Raw genomic sequence first — 23,929 nt, 5'->3', positions numbered from 1 at the left:
ATGCTCAAATATACCAGAAAAGAGGAAAAAGTCTGGAGTGTTTTTCACTTGTTCTTTCCACCTCAATCCAGCATATTCTGATTTGAACTTAACCGCTTTGACTTCATTGTTTTCTAGTTACTATTTGCCCTCCTCATTAAATGTCCTAGCCTATCCCCTCTCTTCAGGATTAGCTCACAGTTTCCGAGCATTCACAAGTTGTGGCATTCCTGGAGGCAAATCTTAGCAGATGTCATTAAGGAAGTTTTCTAGGACTCGTAATTCCCCTGTGGTTTTTGGCCAGGCTTCTAGCAGTAAAAGAAACGTAACAGCTGGGCATGCAAAGAGCATGGCTGTGTCATCAAACACTCCCGACATCATCATAACTCTGGGTTACCTCTGGTGGGTGACATCTTCCAAGGTCCCTGACTTCCCTAGCAGCTAGTGCTTTTCCTTGGGGCTTCATGCACTTCTAGACATGTGGGAATATTCTTTTGAGATTTCACATTTAGTCCTGTCCTCCTGAGTGTAGTTAACATAATTCAGCTTCCAACTAACCATCGATCTATTCACAAAATGGTTCCCATGTCTTAGAGTGGGTGTTTGTATTTTAGAAGAAACAGATAATTTATATTTAGATGAAACAGTTAGATGATAAAATGAGTGACAAGTGCTAAATTTGAGATTGGAGCAACTGGTGTACAAATGAGAACAAATAATTGTCTGCCTTGGTTTGATTCATCATTTTTTTAAGTTGTTAAAATAGGAATAAAAATGAGTGTGAGGATCCTTATCTTCTCAATCTTTTAATGTTTTTCATCAGCAATGTATGAACTATTCTTTTAGAGTATTATTTACAGATCTCTTTTCTTATAGTAATGAGTTAGTGGGGCTCAAAAGAGCCAAATAGTAACATACATTTCAAGACTTTAGCTCTGAACAGAATTTCTAGCTCTTCAGTATCTTAAGTGTCAATTGATTAAAAAAACAGAAGAAGAAGAAGAAAGAAAGAAAAACTGAGTTAAATTCTTTTTTGGAAGTAGAATGGAAGGTACCGTTTTCTTTTTCAAATGCATCCTCTGGCAGGATATAAATTTGAAAACAACCTCACCAGGAAAGAGTGGGCAGCTGTTCCCATGCCACAGCCTCCTGTGAGGCAGGGTCTGAGCATTTTGCTCTCTGTGCCGTTGGAGACCCCATCCAGTCATCTTCTACCCACCACAGCCTCCTCTGTGGTCTGTTCCGGTGTTTGTTTTCTAACTCTGTACCTTCTCAGCAAGATTGTTTTTCCTTCTCTGATTACTTTTCCATCCACTAACTTCTCTTCCTTATTCCAAATTGACATTTTTCTCATTAGCAACATAATGTTGCTGCAATGCTTCTTTTTCTGTTTTTGTTGCTTCTTTTTGCAAAACGTATGTCATCATTGCATTTTTGATTATCTTTCTCCTTAGTTTGTTGGATGCAGTAAGAACAAATGAAAAACTGGATCATTTGCAAAACTTGTTGAGCTCTTACCTCTCTTCTTGTACTGAGTATTCTATCTGTCTTGAATGTCACATTGACTTCGATTCTCAGAGTTCAGCCAGAAAGGAACATTAATGACCCTATTAAAAGTAGGGGCGGGGAGTATTCTCACCCCTTTCAAATTCTCTGCCATTTCTGGATTGGAGTAGAAGTTAGATTTGTTCTGTGAAAACATCAGTATGGTTCTGTTAAACATCAGCAAAATTAGAAGGTCTTTTTTTTCTCGCTGTCATTTTTCGATGGTGAAGATTCCTTTCTTTATAATTCTTTTTTCTTATAATGGAACAGACTCCTTTCCTTAAAATGGCATGTGATTGCCTGGGCCTGGCAGTAACTGTGTGTGCTTTCCTACCCCACACTCATACTTTTTTTTTTTTTTTTTTTTTGCACCAACACAGTGACAGAATGCTCTGTCAACAAGAGTATTGCATGAGATTGTATTTTAATTTTTTTTAACGCTCTGTCATGTTCTTTCTCTATGATGCCTGCCAGTCATCTGGCCATGGTTTTATTCAGCACATAATGGGCCAGGATGTTTCTTTATGTCCCATTATCTCATTGGACTTTCAAATCCCTATGCATAAGAACTCCATCTCCATTTGGTTTTCTCTGCTCTACAGTGATGTGTTGTTTTCTTCATATGAGTTATTTTATATATAACTCATATATAAATTACTATTTAGAGAGTTTACAGTTCTATTCCCATCTTTCCTCAGTCTCTGGTTATCTCTCTTAAGATTTAGCTTGAGAGAGACCTGGAAGATAGAAATAGGAGTTTGTTTGAGTTCAAATTCTTCCGCTTCCTTGCTGTATGACCAGGGACAAGTTTTGTAGCCTTCCTGAGGTGCAGCTTCCCCATCTATACATCCTGCCTTGCAGTCAGGAGGATCCTGGGCAATCATGTATGTGAGAGCCATTGAAACTGTAAGTACTTTACAAATGCCAATGAAATATGGTCTTCAACATGTTTATATTTTGTTCCCAAGGCCATTGTTTCCCGCAAGGAATACATGTTTTGCCCCTCTTGTTTCTGGTTTGGATTTCACATGGGCAGTTCTCATGCATTTCCCATCTCCTGTACCCACCTCTGAACAGTGATAAGTGCATACTTCATTTCCTATCTCCGCATGCTAAAGAGCTACCTTATTATTTTTAAGTTTTATGCTTCATTCAAATGAGAATATATATTTTTCTCTGGAATCATTGGTTAGGATTAGATCTTGGAAAAGTAGTTCAGCCCTTATCTTCAGACAAGACTGCATTTTAACCATTCCATATGAATGAGAGTCTTCTCTGTCATGGAAGTGCCTCTCTGAAGAGATATCCCCAGCTTGCTTGATAACCATCTGCCCATTTGGTTTTGCCAACAACTCAACTCTTTATGTGAGCCATGAGCACAGGGTCAAAGTATCTAATGAGCACTTAAAAGTTATTTGTTGATTTCTGTCTCTTTCTCCAGCATTGCCAAAAAATTCAAAAAATTTTTTTCTGTTAGAATGAAAAGGAATTCCCATAAGATTGTGTTCAATATACCACACATGAGCCCTTAAGTAAAGCATTCAAAGACCTTCATAGAACACCATGGGCCCTACGTCATATAAAACATATTAAAATGCACCCGGATGACATAATAAATATATTTTTGCTGTCAATGTTTTTTAAATTACTTCTATAATTTTGTTTTAAAATTCTCTCAGCAAATATTCATTATTGCTAAGCAAGACATTGTACGCCGTAAATTGTTTTCAAATGTACAAAGCAATTTAATAATTGACATTGATATAATGTTTTCTTTATGCATTTAAATATGTTTTTATTTTTTTGAAAAATTTTTTTGAAATCGTATAATCGATGCATTTATTTTCAGGCTTTCTATATTTGTGTAGCTTTTCTACATCTTAGAGGCCTCAGATATTACTTTTATAGTACCCGATGGAAAGCATAGCCCTGCCTGGAGCAGAATTTTATTTCTGAGACCACAGTTATTATTTCTTTCTCCCTATAATGCTGTAATGAATGGTATAGCAGTTCTGCAGAGGTGACCCAAATCTCTCCAAAGTTATTTTCGTTTTAATGCTAAAATAATCCTTTTAGTAAGAAAAGTATTGTTTTTATAGTACAATCGATGAGTCTCTCCTAATGTTCTCTATATTTGTTGATAATACTTTCAACTATGAAACCTTTGTAACAGGTATCTTTTGTCATTATGGTCTGGCACCTTGTTACTCTGATGACTTAAGAACCCTCATTTTTGGTGGTACTTCTGGTATTTTACATTTTCTTGGTAACAGGAAGTTAGAGCAGAGGCTCAGCTAATAAGACTTTGGTTTGTTTGTTTGTTTTTCGAATATTGTGCTAGGCAGATTAAAACATCTTTATTGTACTGCAGTTTTCAATCACATATCTCCTTATTCTGGGAGGGAGTAGGGGGCACTTTCTTCTTTTGTCTCGCTCATATCTATCTATCTCCTGTTCAGTTAGTAGATACAGATATGATGAATCAGGAGACAGGTCTTTGTCCATTATCGAAATAATCACAAGGGTCTGCCTGCTTCTGGATACATTACTCAGCTTCTCCTCTGTCCATCTGAAACTGTTATTAGGATATTTAATTTCATTTTCCTCTAATACTCATGCTATTTCTGTGGTACAAAAGCAGTGGGCAGCATGATTGTCCTAATATTTTAGATCAAAGTTTTCTTGAGACAAAGTATGTAACCAGATGCCTTCTAGTTACACAATTCTCATAAATTTTCAACTTTCTTGCGACAATCTTCAACTCAGAAAATTTCACCACACTTGACCCTTTCTGGAATAATATGCAAAGTGTAACAATAGATTAGACTATATATTTTAGAATGTTAAAGACTAAAACACACTAATGGTAAGATTTAGTAGGTAAACTAATTCATACAAAACATAAGAATTTTTACTACAAGCACGTTAGTAATATCTAGAGTCTAATCAAATCCATTAACCGTGAAAATCAGCCTCCCTTATTCAGCCCTATTAATTTCTAATGACCACTGTAGGGCCTGGGTGGCCTGTAGTCCTATTAGAGCCAAAGATGTTTTGTTTACTGGAGCCTTGTTGCTGGCAATTGCCAAAAGAATTATCTCTAAAATGGTTTATTTGCTCAAGATGGAGCCTTTAGGGGCATACTTTTTGATTTATTTTCAATGTGCTGTCTCTAAATGTGTACTGAAAGCTGAAGGTATTTATACAGTTAAAAAAAAATAATAATGATAAGTATTCTTCACTCCCTGAATATATTTGGTTCTGAATGTCAAGTAACAAGTGGCTATAGTCTGGCTAGTCAGATAGTTATTTGAAAGTGTGTCAGAATTTCTTGAATTCCTGAGTTCAGAATGATTTCAATGGTGAGAGTTCAGAGAGTGACAGGTGCTTGGACATGTGATTTATCTATTAATGATCGGCCCTAGAAATAAGAAAATGGCTAATATTTGATTAATTCTGATGGTCTGGAAATAATCAACTTCTTTTCAAAGAGTCTAGGATTTGCAAAAGCAATACATTGCATGTGTTGGTCTCAGTTTACCTATTGCTGTCTTTGCAGACTTCTTCTTTTTGGCGGTCTTACCTCAAAGCTGGCTTGGTTCTTTGCTTTTGCTCAGTGTAATAGCCAAGTATTGATTGCTGTTGTAATATTTTACAGACATACATACACAAAGTATATATATTTTTTATTTATATTCCTGGCTTTTTGGCAGCTAATCTTATTTGGTATATGGTAAGCTTCTGGGACCTGGAATTTCAAAACCAAAGTCAACTGGATGCCAATTACCTGTACAGCCATGGTAATTGCCCATTATCAAAATAATGAGAAGGAGAAGAGATGTTCAGATTACCCATAAGGAGATTAGGGAGGACAGTTTTCTATTCTTAGTGTTTCTTGTCGTGTTAATATATTCGCAATATGAAAGTTTAGAAAACAGCCTTACACCGTATATGAGACTGAATCTGCCTCCAGAAAGATTCAAAGTGGGATAGAGAGGATGAGAAAGAATAAATTTTTTTTTTTGTATTTATTTCAAATCAGGCAATAAAATAAATAAAGACTCTTAGCAGCTCCATACGAATATATCCTGAGGACCTTCATGTGGGTTCCATGACAGGCCTTTGTCATTCTCAGACAGTGAGTCATCAGAAGAGAGTTAAAAGTTAACGCTCATTAGGGTGGGGTACATTGCCCTGGTGGGTTTGAAAAGTACAGCTGTCAAATTGACCCTAAAGAAAAAAAGAAGAAGGCAAGATGGATCTAGATGAAAAATCCTAGACCTCTTTATATTGTTGAAGATCTTAAATTATGTCTTACAGTGTACATCTTATTTATATAAGTTTTCCTTTAAAATCGTCCTCTGAAACAGTCTTATCTGCTGCAAATAAATACTAAGGGGTAACTTTATAAAGGGCATTCCTGGTACTATGAGCCTTTTCTTTGCAACACTTGCAATCAGTTATCTGCTTTGGGCTGAGAGACACTCTGCAAGAAAGGAGTGACAAGAACACAGCCAGAGAGAAGGAGGAGAAGAGGAAGAGAAGCGAGAATGAATGCTATGTGTGGATAAACAGGGAGGAGGAAGGGGAGAGTAAGGCAGTGGAGTCCAAGCTGGAAAAGGAAAGAATGGGGAGGGCTAATGTATTTTAGGGAGCAGGGAGAGACAACTGAAAAGAAAAGGCCCTTCAAGAGAAAGAAAGAAAATGATAGAGGAATCTCTTTGAGATGGGCCATGCTCATTAAGCAAGCCACCTAGAACTCCCACTTGCCTATCAAGAGGGCATGTGAAGAAATGGGGGGTTAGCATGCTCAGCTTGATCCTCTTGTCAGCCCTCCCATATTGTTCCCCTCCCTGTCCCATGAGTCAACTCAGAGCAATTTTCTGTTTTCTCCAAGCAATCTCAATGCCTGCCATGGTTCGCTTTGCCTCCCTCACTGACCCCCATGGCTTTGTGACCAATCAGCAAGATAATATCCCAATCAATGCTAGATGAACTCAAGCAGGTCCCAAATTCCCAGCTAACTAAAATAGCACATGATAATGGGTAAGGAAAGGATGATGGCTTAAGTATTCTGTGTGGTTGTCGTGTTCGTGTTTACTCTGACAGAAAGGAGCTTTCTCACAAATTCCTGATGCAGAGCAGACATGGAGTTTGGACTCCTCAAAACAAATTGATCCAAGGGACAGAAAAATGGCTGTGCAGGCGACTACGTAAAATGCTTACTTGGAAGTAAATCAGCTTCTACCCTTCTAGCCACTGACACTCTCTTTTTGTTGCTGTTTTTGTTTCTAGGTTGAAGAACGGACAAGGCTCAACCGGCAGAGCTCACCTGCCATGCCACACAAAGTCGCCAACAGGGTGTCTGACCCCAGCCTGCCCCCAAGGTCAGAGTCCTTCAGTATCAGTGGCGTTCAGCCTGCTCGGACCCCGCCTATGCTCAGACCGGTTGATCCGCAGGTACATTCTCCCATTTGTTCTCTCGGGCGTTCCAGTAAACAGTTAAACCTACTAAAAGCCCAGGAGATTGTAACATGGGTTCAGCAATAAAATGATGGCCCTTAATATAGAATCCAGAGTAACATAGTAGGTCCCACTATAGAGGAAGGGGTAAGAAAGGAAAAAGTGCCATCCTTTACTTTGAGCCAACCACAAAGTTACCTCTTGGGAAATTGACCTCTCTGGAGACCCATAGAAGTTTCTGCAAGGTGGGAACAAACATGTATTTAGTTTTAGCTACAAAATAAAATTTATATAGACCTTTGATATATATATATGTACACATATAACCATTCACTATTATATTGTCTTTTTGTTCCTTGGGATTTTGGCATGATCCTGAAACCAGAAAAATTAAATGGACTTGGATAAAATTGTGTCTTCTAAGCCACTGGTTCTCAAAGCATGGCTGCTGACTTAGCAATGTCAGCATCACCCAGGAACTTGACAGAAATGTACATTCTCAGGTCCATCTCAGGCCTGCTGCTCAAACTGTTGGGATTTAACAAGCCCTCCTGGTGATCGTGATAAGTGGTAGAGTTTGAGAACCACTTTGTTTGAAGCCATTTGAAAAAGAAAAAAGGTTACTTCACTTTTAGAAAAAAAAAAAAAAAGGCTGTTTTAGAGGACTTTTTAAATTATATATAGCAAAAATGAACTGAAATGCGTATGAAATTTTATGAAAAATAAAGGTAATGCAGTTGCTTTCACCCAAATATTTTAAATTTCTCCCAGGCCTCCACCTGTATTAACACTTTCACCAGATATTTTGAGGTCACTTTTGAAATATGTCATGCTGTGTGAGCTAGAGTTTAAAAGAGTAGAGCTGGAATCAAGGATTCTCGGTTTTAAGTTTGCCTTTAGCATATGAGGTCCAAGATTGTTTGGTACCAGCCAGTTGGTCAAATCTTGCCCTTGCTTGTTTTTATCTGCATGTAATTCTTCCATGTGTGACTTTCTATAGGATGCATTTTGATAGGAACTTCTCTTTTAACGCACAAACTTCCTTTCTTAAAACCCCTAACTGTGACAACATGGATGGACCTAGAGGGTATTACCCTAAGTAAAATAAGTTGGGCAGAGAAAAATAAATATGGTATTGTTTCACTTATCCATGGAATCTAAAAAAAAAAAAAAAAAAAAAAAAAAGCAAAACTAAACAAACTCATAGAGATAGAGACCAAAGAAATGGTTGCCGGAGGGGAGGGTGTGGTGAAGGGGTATATAGTTAATAATATTGTGATAAGTTTACATGGTAATAGATGATTACTAGAATTAGTAGGGTGATCACATTGTAAGACATAGAGATGTCAAATCACCATATCATACGTCTAAAACCAATATAACCAATATAAAATTGTATACCAACTATACCTAGAGAAACAAAGAAATTTTAAAAATTTTTTAAACCCTAACTTGGACCCTTTAGGGGTTCTTTTGCTCTTTAAAAGGGGAAAGTAGAAGAAAAACTTATGAAACTTTATGAAAGTGACTAGGAAATGAAAATGTAGATATCCTATGACAGTGAATTATATTAAGTGTTCTTCAGGTGCTCGAATTTTTGTCTTTACTTCTTTGCTCTTTTAAAGTGGTTTAGTGTTTTGTGCTACGTATTTTTAAAATATACTTTTTAAATATTATTTAATGTAGTTATATTTAACATTAATACAAATTTTATTACAATATTATTCTGGGTGAAGCATGACATTGAGCTTAACTAGACTTTGAGGATTTCCTTTGATCTATAATTAATAACATTTCAGCTTTCAGATTTCAGATTAAAGAGGGCCTGAAGAGGCTGGGGCAGGGCTGTTTCAGGATAAGACCTCAAGGGCAAGAGGACGGAGGCCCGGCTGCTGTAGGGGGCTGGAGAAATGTCCCCAGCTGTCCAGCACTGAGATTTCAGACCACAGAGGGTCCGATAGGTTCCTTGTCCAAAGCAGATACAAATGAATGTTAGTTGAATTAACAGTTAATTTTAGAAAGCTTTCTAGATGTTTCCCCAGCCAAGATTTATCAAACACCTTCCCCATGCTAGGCACAGTGCTAGACACAGAAATACAATGTAGTAATATTTAATTTGAGCAGATGTGACTTCTGTCTCCAGGGAGCTTATCTTCCTGATGGAGGAGAAGACAAGCTTATATACTACTAACAATGCAGTGTGAGCAGTGCAAGTAACTCTGAAATCTAGAGTTTAATGATTTGTCTTAAAGAGCCACATCTCTTCCAAAAGACCACATGTCCTTCCTGCATGAAAAACGTCTCCACATGCCTAATTGTGAGACTTACAACTCTAAAAGAAACATCCTGGTGTTAATAAGTAAATATATCATGGGTATTAAGAGCCAGTTCACCACAAAGCAGGGTAGCCTAGCAGTTGGGCATAGGCTGTGGGGGTACGTGTGGGTTCCAGTTCAGGCTCCAGCATGTGTTAGCTGTGAAAACTGGAATGTTGCTTAACCCCTCTGTGCCTTACATTCTCACGTGAAAAATTAGGGAAATAATTGTGTCCACCTTGTGGTGGATTTAGTACATCATAAGTAGTAAGCTATCCAGAGTAATTTTTGTTTACCTATGCAATAGTACTCTCTAGAGTCCAGGTTAGGGGTTTTAAAAAAACGACATTTCTAATATCGCAAGAGAAGTACTTGAAATATATTGCACTGCTGCTGGTCAATAAATGTTCACTATTGGTACTATCGTCACACTTATTTCGCTGACTTCTCAGCAGTTCCAAATAAGTCATTTAACTTTTGCCAGGATCCCTGGTTCAGTCCACATAGCTCTAAGTGGAAAATTTTGAAGAGTGTTTAGAAGCATGTGGTAGATAGCGGCAATGGGCTCCATGTGCTCCAGTTCATGGATCCTAAACCTTGTTTTTCCTTCCACTGAGTGATCTGCTCTTTCTTGTAACAACTCCGATGTCGGTTTGATCCTTAGATCCCACATCTGGTAGCTGTAAAATCCCAAGGCCCTGCCTTGACCGCCTCCCAGTCAGTGCACGAGCAGCCTACCAAGGGCATCTCGGGGTTTCAGGAGGCTCTGACCGTGACCTCTCACCGCGTCGAGATGCCACGCCAGAACTCAGATCCCACTTCGGAAAACCCTCCTCTCCCCACTCGTATTGAGAAGTTTGACCGAAGCTCTTGGTTACGACAGGAAGAAGACATTCCACCAAAGGTAACATTACCGGGGTGTTCTTATTGTCATCACCATTATTGTTGATTATTATTACCCCAATTCCAGACCTATCATAATAATAGACATCATAATGCCAAAGCACTGTCCCCTCTCACGTCTGTTTTGGTCATTCCTCATTCCCAGCCTGTGACTTAGATTGTTGTTTATCATCTCTGACCTCCGTTTTCCCCAAAGAAATAGAGGCTCAAATTGGTTGGATGACTTAAAAGTATATACCCCGTATCTAGAACTAGAATTCTCAACCCCAAGCATTCCAAACTATTATTTTACTATCTACATTAACAAATAGAATAATGAATATTTTCATTGGGACCGAATTTACATCTAGACAAATTGAGAAACTTCCAGATAGAAAATATAAATTCATTTATTCCTATTCTTAATGATACAAAGTGAAACCAGATTTCAGGAGTTTAGAGAATAGTATTGCTCCTAGAGAATATTTTAGTTGGTTGCATTTAAGGAAAGCTCCTTCTAGGCCAGGTCATAATTTAATTCCAACCTTAACTAATTACTGAGGATAAAACTGTGAAGTAAAATGACCCATCATCCCACTGGACAAAATAATCCTGGGTTTGGTTTCTTTTGTTTTTGTCTAAACTGAGTTGGTACTTGTTCCAAAAAGTATCCTGAAATGTGGCCGTGCATCTCACTGAAGACAACCCAGAAGTACTTCAAGTTACTGGAGAAATTTTTGCATCAGAGTCTTTGTGGTTCAGGATTCCCCTTTGTCCTGACCTCAGTATAGGAGCTATGACAAATGGAATGTCCCTTGATTTCCAGAGATCAATACCATTGATGATTTCAGGAAAAAAAAAAATACTTTTTAACCCAATGATTCTCCAGTATTTTTCCTCATTGTTCTTTGAAAAACATATTATCACAGGCTTTTTATTATTTTGAAAATGGAAATAACGGATAATGGATTTTTCGTTGGTATTTTCCCCTTATGGAAGCAGAGATGCCATCAAAAAATGTTATTTAGGGATCAAAGTTCAATATGAAAAACAGAGTAAACAGAGGAACAGACACAAGAGCTGAGGAAACTAAAAATGGAGGTTATCGATCCACTAAAAAAATGCAGGCATACATTTATAACTCGTGGAGAAAAATTTAGATCAATACACAGGTTTCAGGTTTTAAAATTTTATTAGACTCTTCTCTACAACTATTTATGTTTACAAACAAAAAAGGAAAAATAGTAGTAGGGATATTTAATTTGAGCAGATGGGAGCACTGATTTGGTCATTCTGTTTCACTTAACTGACTCATCTTTCTAGGTCTTTATCTTAAAATGTATTCTGATAACCAACAAAACTTATATAAATGTTAACATCATTTAATTTATTAACAATATTAGTAATATTAAAACAAAGCACATTTAAAAATATCTAGTACAAAACACAAAACCACTTTAAAAGAACCCTCCCACCCTGACACACACACACACACACACACACACACACACACACACACACACACACACACACGCATACTCACAAAAAAAAAACGAATAAAAACTGAAGCACCTGACAAATGTTTAACCCAATTAGCTGTCATGGGACATCTACATTTTCATTTCCTGGTCACTTTCATAAAGTAATTTTTCCCTCTACTCTCCCCTTATGTTCGACTCCTTTAATGCACTTGCCATATCTGATTCCATTAAAAAGTGTTTCATAAAATAAGGCATACTTGAATTCTACCTTAGGCCCTTACCAGGTAAACTAATGGTGCATTTCCTGCTGTATCTAACAGTCTGATTGGTACTCACATAGTCTTTTTGAAGACCCTTCTAGTATTTTCAGGGTTAATTTTGTTTTTTATTACATGTGCTGGTTGACTTTCCAAACCGGGATGTTTTAGGGTTTGTTTTTAATTAGTAATCGCAAGTCGATTAGGAAGTGGAAACATGCAGGGTATATTGCAATAGTTTCTCTGAGCTCACTGACATGTGGCTTACGTCTGAAGTTCTAGCCTGATACTCTAGTTTCTTACCAGGTTTCATAATTTCCTTATCTGTTTGTCAGTTGTGATGTGAGCTAAAAATGGAACTTGGTTTATCTGGATGGCTCTCATCTGATGCAATTTCCAATGACCAGGTGAGTTTATGGTACCCTAAAGAAATTTCTGGGTCCACCACTCTGCACAAAAGAAAGTCAATTATTTTAACTCAATGAATGAAAATAATTAGCTGGGTGTGTTTTCAAATTTGTTTTGAAAATTCAGGTTCGTACCCCTTAATGGTTGTTGAATGTGCTCAATGTGTTTTGTTTGATTTTATTTAGAGTCAAATAGTTTTAAGAAATGAAGATGTTTCTTCCCTGACACATGAAAGATGTGTCTGATCATTTCTGTAACTCTTGGCAAATCTTTCGGAAAGAGTGGGCTGTTTTTCAGCCAGTAGCTTATGGAAGCTATTTTATGGACAGTATTTCTGAATTCTGCGTTGTTGTGTTTTTTTTTTCAGGTGCCTCAAAGAACAACTTCTATATCCCCAGCGTTAGCCAGAAAGAATTCTCCTGGAAATGGTAGTGCTCTGGGACCCAGACTAGGATCTCAACCCATCAGAGCAAGGTAAAGGAGAAAGATGGTTAAGGTAAAGGAAAAAGCCTGCACCTACCTCTGTCATTATCACTTTCCTAAAAGATGTCTTTGTTCTTTTTTCACTTCAGAGATGTATTAACTGGCCACCTGAACTATAAGTTTTGGTGGGCCAGAATAGAGGCCTTTTATTACTTCAGCAGCCTTTCACAGAAATCAGTGTACAGTAAGGATTCATGAATGAATGAATCAATGAACGATTGAATAAGTGAATGAATGAATGAAGCATCCCAGAAGCCAATCAGGTGTACCTTAACTGACAGGTTTAAAAATCTGGGAGTAAAACTGCAAATATGAATCTGATTGTAGCAAACCATTACTTCAGAGTCCATTTTGTGGAGTCAACAGAACAAAATGGCCTGGTTTGAGGTGTTTTTTAGCATCAGGTCAAGAAATGTGTGCTGAGAACGATTGAGATGTTAGAAAGTAATTGCCAAAGAAATTCAGTAAGGAGTTTCCCTAGCATGGCAAATTACAGAAGGACTAGCTCTTATGAGGAAATTCTCTCTTCGGCATCATGGAGGGTCACTGAAATATAGTTATGTTTCCACTGGTGTTCTGTGCTCTCCTAGAATTCTCCATCAACGATGTGTAATTCTACAGTCAGGAAGTTGCATCCCCCTACTGGTTGGTGTAGAGGTCTCAAGAGGAGCTAGAAAGTAAACAATATCTTTACAGTATTTGAACAGATTTTATGTGGTAACAGATGCTGTTGGCTGGTATAGTTCCTCAAGCTTCCCTCAGATTTTTCATGATGAATACATTCCCTTTTAGAATCAACTGAAATAGCAAATGGGCTCTGTCAAGACTAAAAAAAGGATGAGCTTGGGCAGGCTGTTTTATTCTTCTTCCTCGTGTTCATAATAAGAGAAGGACTCTCCCTTGCTAGTAAGAGAAAAAAAGAGACTGGAAATGAAGGTTATGATTATTTGTACATATCTTTAAAATATGAAATTCTTTTGATCATAAAGCTTTAATTTTCCTCTTCATATGAAGGCCTTAGGAAGGGGTCATTCTATAAATAAGATGGAACTATACTTAGAACATGAATCCTTTTAGGGCAAAGAAACTAACCCATTCTGAGTGGAATTACCAACTGCAGGAAGCTATGGATAAGCCATTTTTTCCCAGTTACTTTTCAGATTCATACTGAACTGGTTTTGCTCAGCAGGGCTGAGGAAGACTGGGCTATACAGTGACCAGAAACCAGCCTGAACTTTCTCAGTCACCTTCTTCAAGCAACTAGAAGCCCTATTATCAGTGCTTCTTCTCCTTTGAACTCTGCGCACAAGGTTGTGTTCACTAGATCAGTTGCTTAGAATTTTAGTGGCTATAGGTCATGCATCATTTCAACTTTGAGTATTTTCCTTCCATAGACCAAAAAGAAAGAGAGAACTTTTGTAACATAGTCAAATAAAAAGCAGCTCCTTGTTCCCCCAGAAGTGTTATTGTAATGACATCAGGACCCAAGATAGTTGACATCTGATAGTCAGTGGCTTGCAAAACATGTACTTTTCCCTCAAAACCACTTAAATTTTGTACTTTGTGCAAAGCATGCACAGTGTGAGACAGCATTATTGTGCTTACAGAGGTAGTGGGGAGGGAGTAAGCTAAGATGTCAACTATCTTGAGCCCTGATGTCATTAAAATAACACTTTACGGGGAACAAAGAGCTGCTTTTTATTTGACTATATTACAATAGTTCTCTCTCTTTTTGGTTTATAGAAGGAAAGACTAAAAGTTAAAATGGTGCTTGATCTATAGCAACTAAAATTACCTACAATGAAAGTGAGAGAGATTATGGGGAACAGGAAGGATGAAGAATCTCCATCTCTGCCACATAAAATAACCTTACCAAACATGCCCGCTTCCATGGTCTTTGAGTGACCAACATTCAAGATGTGAATCAGACTTTGCAATGTGGATTGGATTTCATTTTTAAAAGCTTCAGGATGGGTTTTATTTACTGTGATAGAGGTAGCTTTAGTTCACCTTTGCTGCATAATAAAGCACCCTGAAACTTAGTGGCCTGAAATAATAACAATTTATTAATTTTCACAATTGGTGCTTTTATAGCCCCAAAACTACCCTACTGTGGGTTTGTTAAGAAGGTCTCTTGGTCTCACTTGAGCTCAATCATGCAGCTGCACTTAGCTGATGGGTCACCTGCACCTTCATGTGGTCTTTCGTCCCGGGCTTCTTTACTGTTTGGCAGTCTAAGGACAGCATTCCAGGAAGGAAAGCCCCAATGCACAAGTGCTAGTCAGCTTGTGCTTACATCATCTTTGCTGATATCCCATTGGCCATCACAGGTCACAGGATCAAGCCCTGAGTCAGTGTATAAAGGAGATACACAGGGGCATGGACACTGAGAGATGTGATTCAGTGGGGGCCACTACTGTAACATAGAGACTCCCCTACTTTCTGGTGGTCCTAAAGGGGTCCTTAGAGTTCTTTTTGTACCATTTGTCAGATAACTGCCCATCCGTAAAGCTATAGAAAAGGTGTTCTTTTAAATAATTCATCTTTTATGGTGCTTCTAAGCTATACTTCTTATACTTAGTCAATATGCCTTTTGTCCTCCCAGGCTTTTCTTTTAAATGATTGTTAAGGGAGATTGGAAAATTAGCAATTAGAATGAATCCCAAGAAAGATTACACATGTAATAAGGGACAGGTTCAGGTTGTTTTGTTATTATTTTTTTTATTTCATTTGTTAAATTCGGCAAATGTATATCGAATACCTACTATGTGCAGGGCTGCATATTTCTTTGGGACCCAGTGATTCAACCAAGGCTGCCTGACTCTGGGACCAGGTCTTGAAGCTACAGGTATTATTAGGGGCAAAATTCTTCTTGAGTCCCCAAGTCACCATTTGGAGAAGAGCCAGCGAGAGAGAAATTCTACCTGTTTTGCATTTTGCGATTTGAGTGAGAAATAAACTACTGTTGTGATAAACCAGTGAAGAAAAAGAAGGCAGAGCCTAATGGTTATGAAGTTCAGTTTTGCTTCCTGAATTCAGTACTAATGAACTACAGTTACTAGTTGCAAGATGTCATATAGTAACTGCAGAATGTGTGATGTTTTTTAATAATTTGGGGAACAGTATGTTTTGATCAATAAACTACTTATTATCCTGAATAGAAGACTCTTGAGTTAGAATGGGCATATACAAGTATATACCTATAACATGAGGGAGAAAAAAAGCTTCACTATTTTCAGTAGCCTTTCTTTTTTCAGAAAAATACTGTTTGTTATGTCATTCTTTTACTATCTCCACATGCCCCACTAAATCAAAAAGATCGCTATAAAAAACATGTTATTAAATACATACAGTTTGGAGGAGGTACAGCTGTGCTGGCTTCAGTCAGTCATGAAAGTATGATTGGGCCACCCCTGTGAATCCCTGCCTTCTGCTTAGTTTGGGACAATTTCCTATTTATTTCTTTATTCATTAAACACTTCTGGAACACTTATATATGCAGAGTACTGTTCAGTGTGCATTAGATGTTAACTAATTTGAACCATATAACAACTCTTTGAGGTAATGACTATGACCACCTCCATTTTGAGATGAACACAAGTTAAGTAAATTACCCAAGGTGACAAAATTAATAAGGGTTGGAGCCAGCATTTGAAACCTGGTAGCTAGCTGTGAACCAGCATCCTGACTCTTTAGCATCACCCATTGCTAATCTATTAGTAATGAACACAGCTGACATTGCTGCCTCATTTTCCCAAGAGAAAGGGAGCTCATAATCCATTGACCGACAGGGCACCATTTTGCCTCCACCTTACTCCCCATGTAGTTTAGTGAGTCTTTTAACAGCACTTCTTAACCTCAGGGTTATTGATCCTGTGACATTCACTACCTTTTAAGGGTTGTTGTCCCATGGTTCCTATTTATAGCACTGAAACTACCCTACTAAAGCTAGAACTACTATCGTTATGTGCATTTAATGGTTCCCTTCCTAGATGGCTAAAGTCCGGCTGAAAGCATGGTCACTGTGACCCCCATCAGCTGTTCCCTACCCTTCTGTCTCATGTATGTGCAGCTGGGCATCGCTCAGGCTGTAAGATCAAAGGGCAGTTCTCAGATGCTCTATGGACTCCCAAATGCTTTATACTGTCAGGGTGATCACTTGAGTTTAAATCAACATTCGATTTGTTCATTTTTTAAAATACCATTTTTTTTTTAATTCGAAGCATTTTAATATTTAACTTTGATTCATGTGTTCTTTTAAAGCAAATTAAAATTTGATCAAACAAGTACATTCAAAATATGAAAAGATTTAAATTAAGCCAGAAACACCCAGTCAAAACCTAATGACTAAATGCTTAATTCCAAAGAACAATTCTCTGTCCCATCCCAAACCTGTCTTCTTATGGCTCCTCATCCTCATTGGTTGTGTCATCAAAGAACAAATAAGTGAATTTTGGCAGTCAGCCAGTTAATTATAGACTTGGCCCAAGTATTTGGGCCAAGAAATCACTTTGTAATCCTAATTTTGTTTCGACTTTTTATACAATTCAAGTAAATGGAACAATTGTCGCATTTTTTCATTTTCCTGTATGTTTCATATACCAAACAGCATTGTCTGAGGGATGGTGAGTATCTGAACTAAGAGTTAGCATTTTTAAAAAGCCATATGAATGTTTTTAATGTTTTACACATTTGGATCTGAGTAGGCTCAGTTAATATGTGAACAAGAGAAATCTATTATTTCATGAAATTCCGAAATCGATTTAAGAGCATATATTTCAGACCCCTTGGCCCCAAGGCTAGACCACATATTACTACATAATAAGGAAGAAAAAAATGTGAACAGTAAGACATTTTTTCAAAATACTCATATTTTACAAAAAAAAAAAAGATAGAAAAGGCATTTTAAAGTTTTTTTCTATTTCTGTGTGTGGTTATGTAGAAACTAAATACTTTTTCCAGTCTCCAGCAGCAAAAATAGCTACCCTGTTAAAATCAGCCCTCACGCTAGCTAGCTGCAGTGGGGAGGACTTGTGCTAATGAGGCCCAGGTCAGGGATTTAATGCCCTTGGGAACCAATTAGTTTTACCCAGAAAGAGGCTCTGAGTTCCATCAGCGATGTATGCTCATCCCAGCTGGTTCTGCTAAATAATGCCTATGCCCCTCTTTTATGCTAGGACAATCCTGGCCTGGGCATTATCATCTGATGTGATAGCAGTGTCCTACCTGGTCAGTTGCCTCTCTCCTGGCCAGTCATTCATAAGCTTACCCTGGGAGGTCCATGTTCTCTGGCTTTACAGGCCATTGCTGCCATAAGCCACTTGTTTCCTCTGATGACTGATTCTCCCAGTTTCCTCTGATGACCGATTCTCCCAGAGTTTCCTCTGATGACCGATTCTCCCAGAGTTTCCTAACACAGACTTGGTACTCCAGAAGGGTGATGTCCTATACTTCCACGAGCCTTAGGAAAACCCCAGGCCTTGTGTCTTTGCTCAGGCTGTCCCCCCAGGATTCCTCCTCACCCTTCCAAAGCCCAATCAAGTCCTGTCTCCTTCCTGATACCACCTTGACTGATCCAAGCTACATTCATTGTTCCCCAAACACCAACAATATTTATCGATTCTTTCACACACAGCATGCAGAGTATTGGCTTGTTCGCTATTATCTCCACAGCACATATCTCACCTCTAGGACTGTGTTGTAACTTGACTATCTGCCCTGTGCTGCCCTCCATCTCTCATATGGATCCAATGAGTCTCACAAAGTAGGTGCTTAAGGTTAAAAAAAGTTTGGGTTAAATGATCAAAGGAGTGCTGTGTTAGAGCTAATAACTGGATCCCACTGCCGCACCACAGCCACCAGGGGAAAAAACTCAGAGCTCGCAGCCATCCTTCCCTCAATAGATTTTTTTAATACAAAAAATACTATATTATTATTCCACAAAACTAGAGCAACTACTAAAAAACCTTTGTATGCCCATCGCCCCAAATTTGTAATACACTTTGGTTAGCAATACATTTTAGAAAAAAATTTGTAGAACTTACTAAATAACATGTAAATAATTCCTGACCACTACTTTTTAATAAGAGAGGACAATAGGAAGAATTCATTATTTTGGAATTAAAGAAGATGGATTATTTCTTTATGAAGAATGAAAAATTTGAAATGTAGGATACTTCAGAAGTATTACACATTTATCATTTTATGTTTTCCCCAAATCAGGGTTATGTCCAATGTGGATCAGAATATATTTCAGTCAATTAGATGCTAACAGTTTTCACCAAAATAACTATTATACAAAGGCATGCCATAAAAATACCAAGAAATTTAAAACTTTTCTTGAAGTTTATCAACAATCACTTTTGAAGTCGATTTTATTGGTGTGCTAACTTAGCAACCCCTTTACCATAAAAAACGTAAAAGATAAATGTTATCATAAATTTTACATTTCTGTGATCAAAATTAATAAATTTTGGTTTTCCAATAACCAAATATTTAAGAATTTTTGTAACTCTATCAGATATTTTTGGCAGATACGTTACCAGAAAGCAAAATTCTTACGTTTTCAAAAAGGTATTTTTTGGTTTAGTTCCTGCTAAATGGATGCCATTTTGTGACCAGGTTTTTGGCAGACCAATTTGCAAATGTCTCAAGGAAAGAGGCCATATTATTTTCATATTTATGTGCAAAACATCTGACACTCATCACACCGCAGAGTACCTGGTATGCAGTTGATACTCTTGAAATGGGCTGAGCAAAATGAAGGCATAAATTTACATTTAATATATCTCACTGCATTAAAATCATAGCACTACAGTGACTCCATTAGGAAGATGTGAAATGCTTCTTTGAGAACTAAAGATGCTGGAAATATGGAGGGGACCAATGTGGCTCCCCTTAGCAGTTGAATGGTAGTAAATTCGAGCTTTGAGTCACAGGTCTCACTGAATCATCTATGTCCAGCATTATGCACTTTTAAGAAAAAATGAAAAGGTCTGTAGGCTATCACTTAAAAAGGAAGAGCTTTGTAGAAACTTTGACCATGCTTATTTTTATAATGAAGTCATAAAATCCTCAGCAGCTGCCTTTCACAATCACTGCTTAAATGTCTCTTCTTCTGCAATAGCTTCCATGATCACCAAAAGTGGCCTAGGTATCCGTACTCTGTGCTCCCATATTGCCCTGTGCTCACTGAAGGCAACACATCTAATGGAATCGGTTTTGTGTGTCCGACTAAGCTGGCAGAGGACACGGCTGTGTCTTAGTCATTACTATATCTCTAATTCCTGACCCAATGCCTGGTATAAACCAACTGAGTAAGTGAATAAATATCACAATTTTGAGAGAAGGAAATATATGAAAGTGAATAATGCAGTAAGATTTTATAAAAGATAAGGCTAGTAGCCTGCCAACACACTAAACTTTTCTTGAATTAGAACTTAATAATTATTTGAAAACACACCTCTCTTTGATAATAGCCAAGGTATGTAAAAACTTCCTGCAAGAAATTTAAAAATGCAAGTACACCACTAGCTATACAAGCAAAGAACTTGACTAAGCAATTCACAGAAGAGGAATAATAAATGGCAAATAAATGAATAAAAATTAATCTACCTGAGTAGCAACATTTTAAACTACATTAAAGCAAGATACAATTTTTTTTATAAATTAGCAAACTGCTCATAATAAAGTATGGTGACAATTCAGTAAGATGGACCACATCACACAGCTCAGCAAAAACTAGTAAGACCTTCATACATTCACGTACAGACATATGCACACACATACTCCATTTCATGTTCTTTCACCCAAGAATTCCAATTCCAGGAAAGAGACATGACTGAATATTTGTGTGCATGTAGATAGTTATTTCTTTCAGTATTACTTGTCACAGCAATGTATTGGAAACATTTTAATGTGTAACAGTAGAGGAATGGTTAAACTAATTTATCTATATAATGGACTGGTATGCAGCCAAGATTTTATTTTTTTAGAAGCATAAGAAACTGCTCACAATGCAGTGTCATTGGAGGGAAAAAGCAAGCTGCAAAACCAAATATACAGTATGCCTCCATAGATACAAAAGAAAATAGACTAGAGGGTAATATACCATAAATAGTAAAACACAGTTGAATATCTTCTGGTTCAGAAATTGCATATGTTGCTTCCTTATTTTTATCTTTTAGTATTTTTCAAGATTTTACAATGAAGATTCACCATTTCAGAGCTAATACTTTTAGTGTGATGACCCAAGAATTAGCTCAAGAGCTCATCCTGTCCACATCTAATACCTGGCCAGGAGCTCCACAGAGAATAGCATGACTATCATTTCCATTGACCTCTTTAGTTCAAGGTTATCTAAACACTCTCTTTATCCCTTTGCACTGGGGACAGGACTGAACTATGTTTGCATTTACCAATGGCAAGGTCTTAAGAGGGTCATCACTGTGTTCTGCCTTGCAGCAACCCTGACCTCCGAAGAACTGAGCCCGTCTTGGAGAGCCCCTTGCAGAGAACTAGCAGTGGCAGTTCCTCCAGCTCCAGCACCCCTAGCTCTCAGCCCAGCTCCCAAGGGGGCTCACAGCCCGGATCACAAGCAGGGTCCAGTGAACGGACCAGAGTTCGAGGTAAAGCTTTCCCTTGCCTCTCCCTGATGACATTCCTCGGGGAAGAGAGCATGGGCAGGGAATCGGGTTACTTTCTGACTTCTGTGACTTTTGCTCCTGGAGTGGCCACCACGCTGTGATACTGAAGAGCCACTTAACTGCTCTCAGCCTTAATATCCTTAGAGAGTGGGCCGCTATCCTCAATTATATATGCGATATCTGGTGTGGACTAAATCTTTTCTAATCACAAATACCAGTGTTTTCCAGGGAGATCACAGAATATTGGTTTTATTTGAAAATATAATTACCAGTCACCTGAATTTCCATTTACATTTGATTGCCTGGTTAGAGTTTTGTGTACCTCCAGGTATCCTTCCCATTGTGCCAAAGTTCCTTTTCATATTCTGAATATAGTTCATAACACTAGTTAGTTTTCGAATTGAAATTTAATAAAGACTAATATGGAATATTATATACTTGAAAGAAGAAATAAAATCTTTGACTTAAAAATATATTTGACTCCTCCAGTTATTATTATTAGAGGTAAAAAATATCCTCTGACCATTTAATTCGAGTCATTCATCATTGTTCAGTTTTCATTAATGAGGATGCTTATGAAAAACATTAATATGTGCAGCTAATTATACATGGCACCACAATGTTTTTAGCTATATAAATTTACTCTTTCTAAATAACCTTCTTCAGAAGATAATTTTGCTTCCAAGTAATAAAGGCCAGGACTTTTTCAAGTAAAATTTGACAAATATTAACACACTTTTCTTAGCCTTTTCATTAGACACAATCATATTTCACCTTCTAAGATCTTTTTAAGGTTTTAACTAACTAAAATCACTGCATGTCCATTTTGAAAACGTTGACATCTAACATGCTGTCTTATGTCTCTGAATTGGCATGTGGACGGGCCATAGGTTGCCCCTGTATCATTACTCTGACATCAGCAGCACAGCCCACAGCTATGTATACTTCTGTTGCCTTGATCCAAATATAAATTTGCTTAATTTAGAAAACTATCATTCTCTTACCTTGTTCTATTCAGAAGCAACTTAATATCCTTTGAGCAAATACTAAAGAAAATTCTCTGATCCAGTTCAGGTTTAATTATCCTTTTTTCCTTTGGCCTCTAGTTCTTCTGAGTTAAAAGCACTCTGTGTCCCTAGTGTGTTCCTGCCTAGGAAAGACCACTTTAAAGCGAAACAAAGACTCTCTCCCACCCTAGATTGCTTCTTCTTTACCTATAAGCTTATAAACTGGAGGATGCTCTTCACTTTGTAGCTGTCAGAGAACCATCCCCTCCTCTCGCTTTGTACCTTTATTCTAGGGTCCTTCCCCTTTATCATCAGCACTCTCCTTCCTGCCCCTGCCTCATTCTTTCTTTTTTAAGAACCCAGACAACTCCCTCCACCCACCCATTTAAGAACCATTCCATCAAACAAAATAGATTCTTATTTTTTTTCCACAAAATTCTATCAAAATAATTTATTGTGGTGGGTAAGTGGTTAAAGAAGAAACCAAACATTAAATCTCAATTTAAAAATTAGTTTAGCATAATTATTGAAAATAAGACTTTGAGAAATCAGACAGAATCCCAGCTCTCCCCCATAATTTCAGTGTGACTTTAGGCCAGTATGTCATCTCTCTAAATCTGTGGTCAACTGTAAAATAGGAAAATGTGCCACATTATTTGGTAGAGCACGGATTAAAAGAGACAATTGACAGAAAGAAAGCATTTAGCACTAGGCCTAACACAGTCAATGCTCAATAAATGGTAATGCTGTTCGCGCTTGCTGCTTTTTCTCATTGTTAATAGCAACTTCCAGATTGTAAGCCTAAGTACGTTTCCTTGACTTCACTTGCCTAGACATCTACTGTGTTTTCATGGGCATCCTTCAGGATTTGCCTAAGTGAATGTGTCCACTGAATAATCCTGAAGGATGACTTACCACAGAATTTCTGCACTTGAGCCAGCATTTTTTGACAGTCATTATCTTGGTTGGCCCTTTGTTTTCTCCTAGCCAACAGTAAGTCGGAAGGATCACCTGTGCTCTCCCATGAACCCTCCAAGGTGAAACCAGAAGAATCCAGGGACATTACCCGACCTAGTCGACCAGCTGTGAGTGCTTTTCTCTCAGAGTTTTAAACTCTTAATTTACTAGAGAACCAACCAGATAAAGTAGTTAGGGATACACTCGTGACTATAAAACAAGAATTGTCTAGATTAATAAAAAAAATGGATGCTAGAAACATCCAGAAGAAAGTCATACTCAATAAGGAAAGAACTGAACAGATCTTGGATTGCTTATCTGCCTTTAGGTTTTTGCTAATCATTAACAAATAACTGATATCATTCTGTAATTTCTACTCAGCAGGTTTGGAAAAAGTTTTTCAAACTAGCAATTAAGTTGATTTGGGCACTTTCTATCGGTTTTTTTTTTTTTCTTAATCCTGTCCTTTCTCCATATTATTTTCTATTTGAAATAATATTAAAATTT

The 23,929-nt window shown here is 37.6% G+C and overlaps 1 protein-coding gene across 6 annotated transcripts in view; it reads left to right on the top strand.

Annotated features, from left to right (window-relative positions):
• TNIK (TRAF2 and NCK interacting kinase) overlaps positions 1–23,929 on the top strand; it is a 350,899-nt gene that overhangs the window by 286,815 nt on the left and 40,155 nt on the right. For all 6 annotated transcript variants that reach the window (XM_036218652.1, XM_036218651.1, XM_036218649.1 and 3 more), the window contains 5 exons: positions 6,820–6,984; positions 9,967–10,206; positions 12,698–12,804; positions 21,277–21,440; positions 23,453–23,550. In XM_036218652.1, the coding sequence (XP_036074545.1) occupies positions 6,820–6,984; positions 9,967–10,206; positions 12,698–12,804; positions 21,277–21,440; positions 23,453–23,550 (774 nt within the window). The remainder of the gene's footprint in view (positions 1–6,819; positions 6,985–9,966; positions 10,207–12,697; positions 12,805–21,276; positions 21,441–23,452; positions 23,551–23,929) is intronic.

The sequence above is a fragment of the Rousettus aegyptiacus genome, unplaced genomic scaffold (assembly GCF_014176215.1).
Source record: "Rousettus aegyptiacus isolate mRouAeg1 unplaced genomic scaffold, mRouAeg1.p scaffold_m13_p_4, whole genome shotgun sequence".
Taxonomy (NCBI): Eukaryota; Metazoa; Chordata; class Mammalia; order Chiroptera; family Pteropodidae; genus Rousettus; species Rousettus aegyptiacus.
Note: the sequence above shows the minus strand (reverse complement) of the source record. Positions and strands in the feature narration are given on the sequence as shown.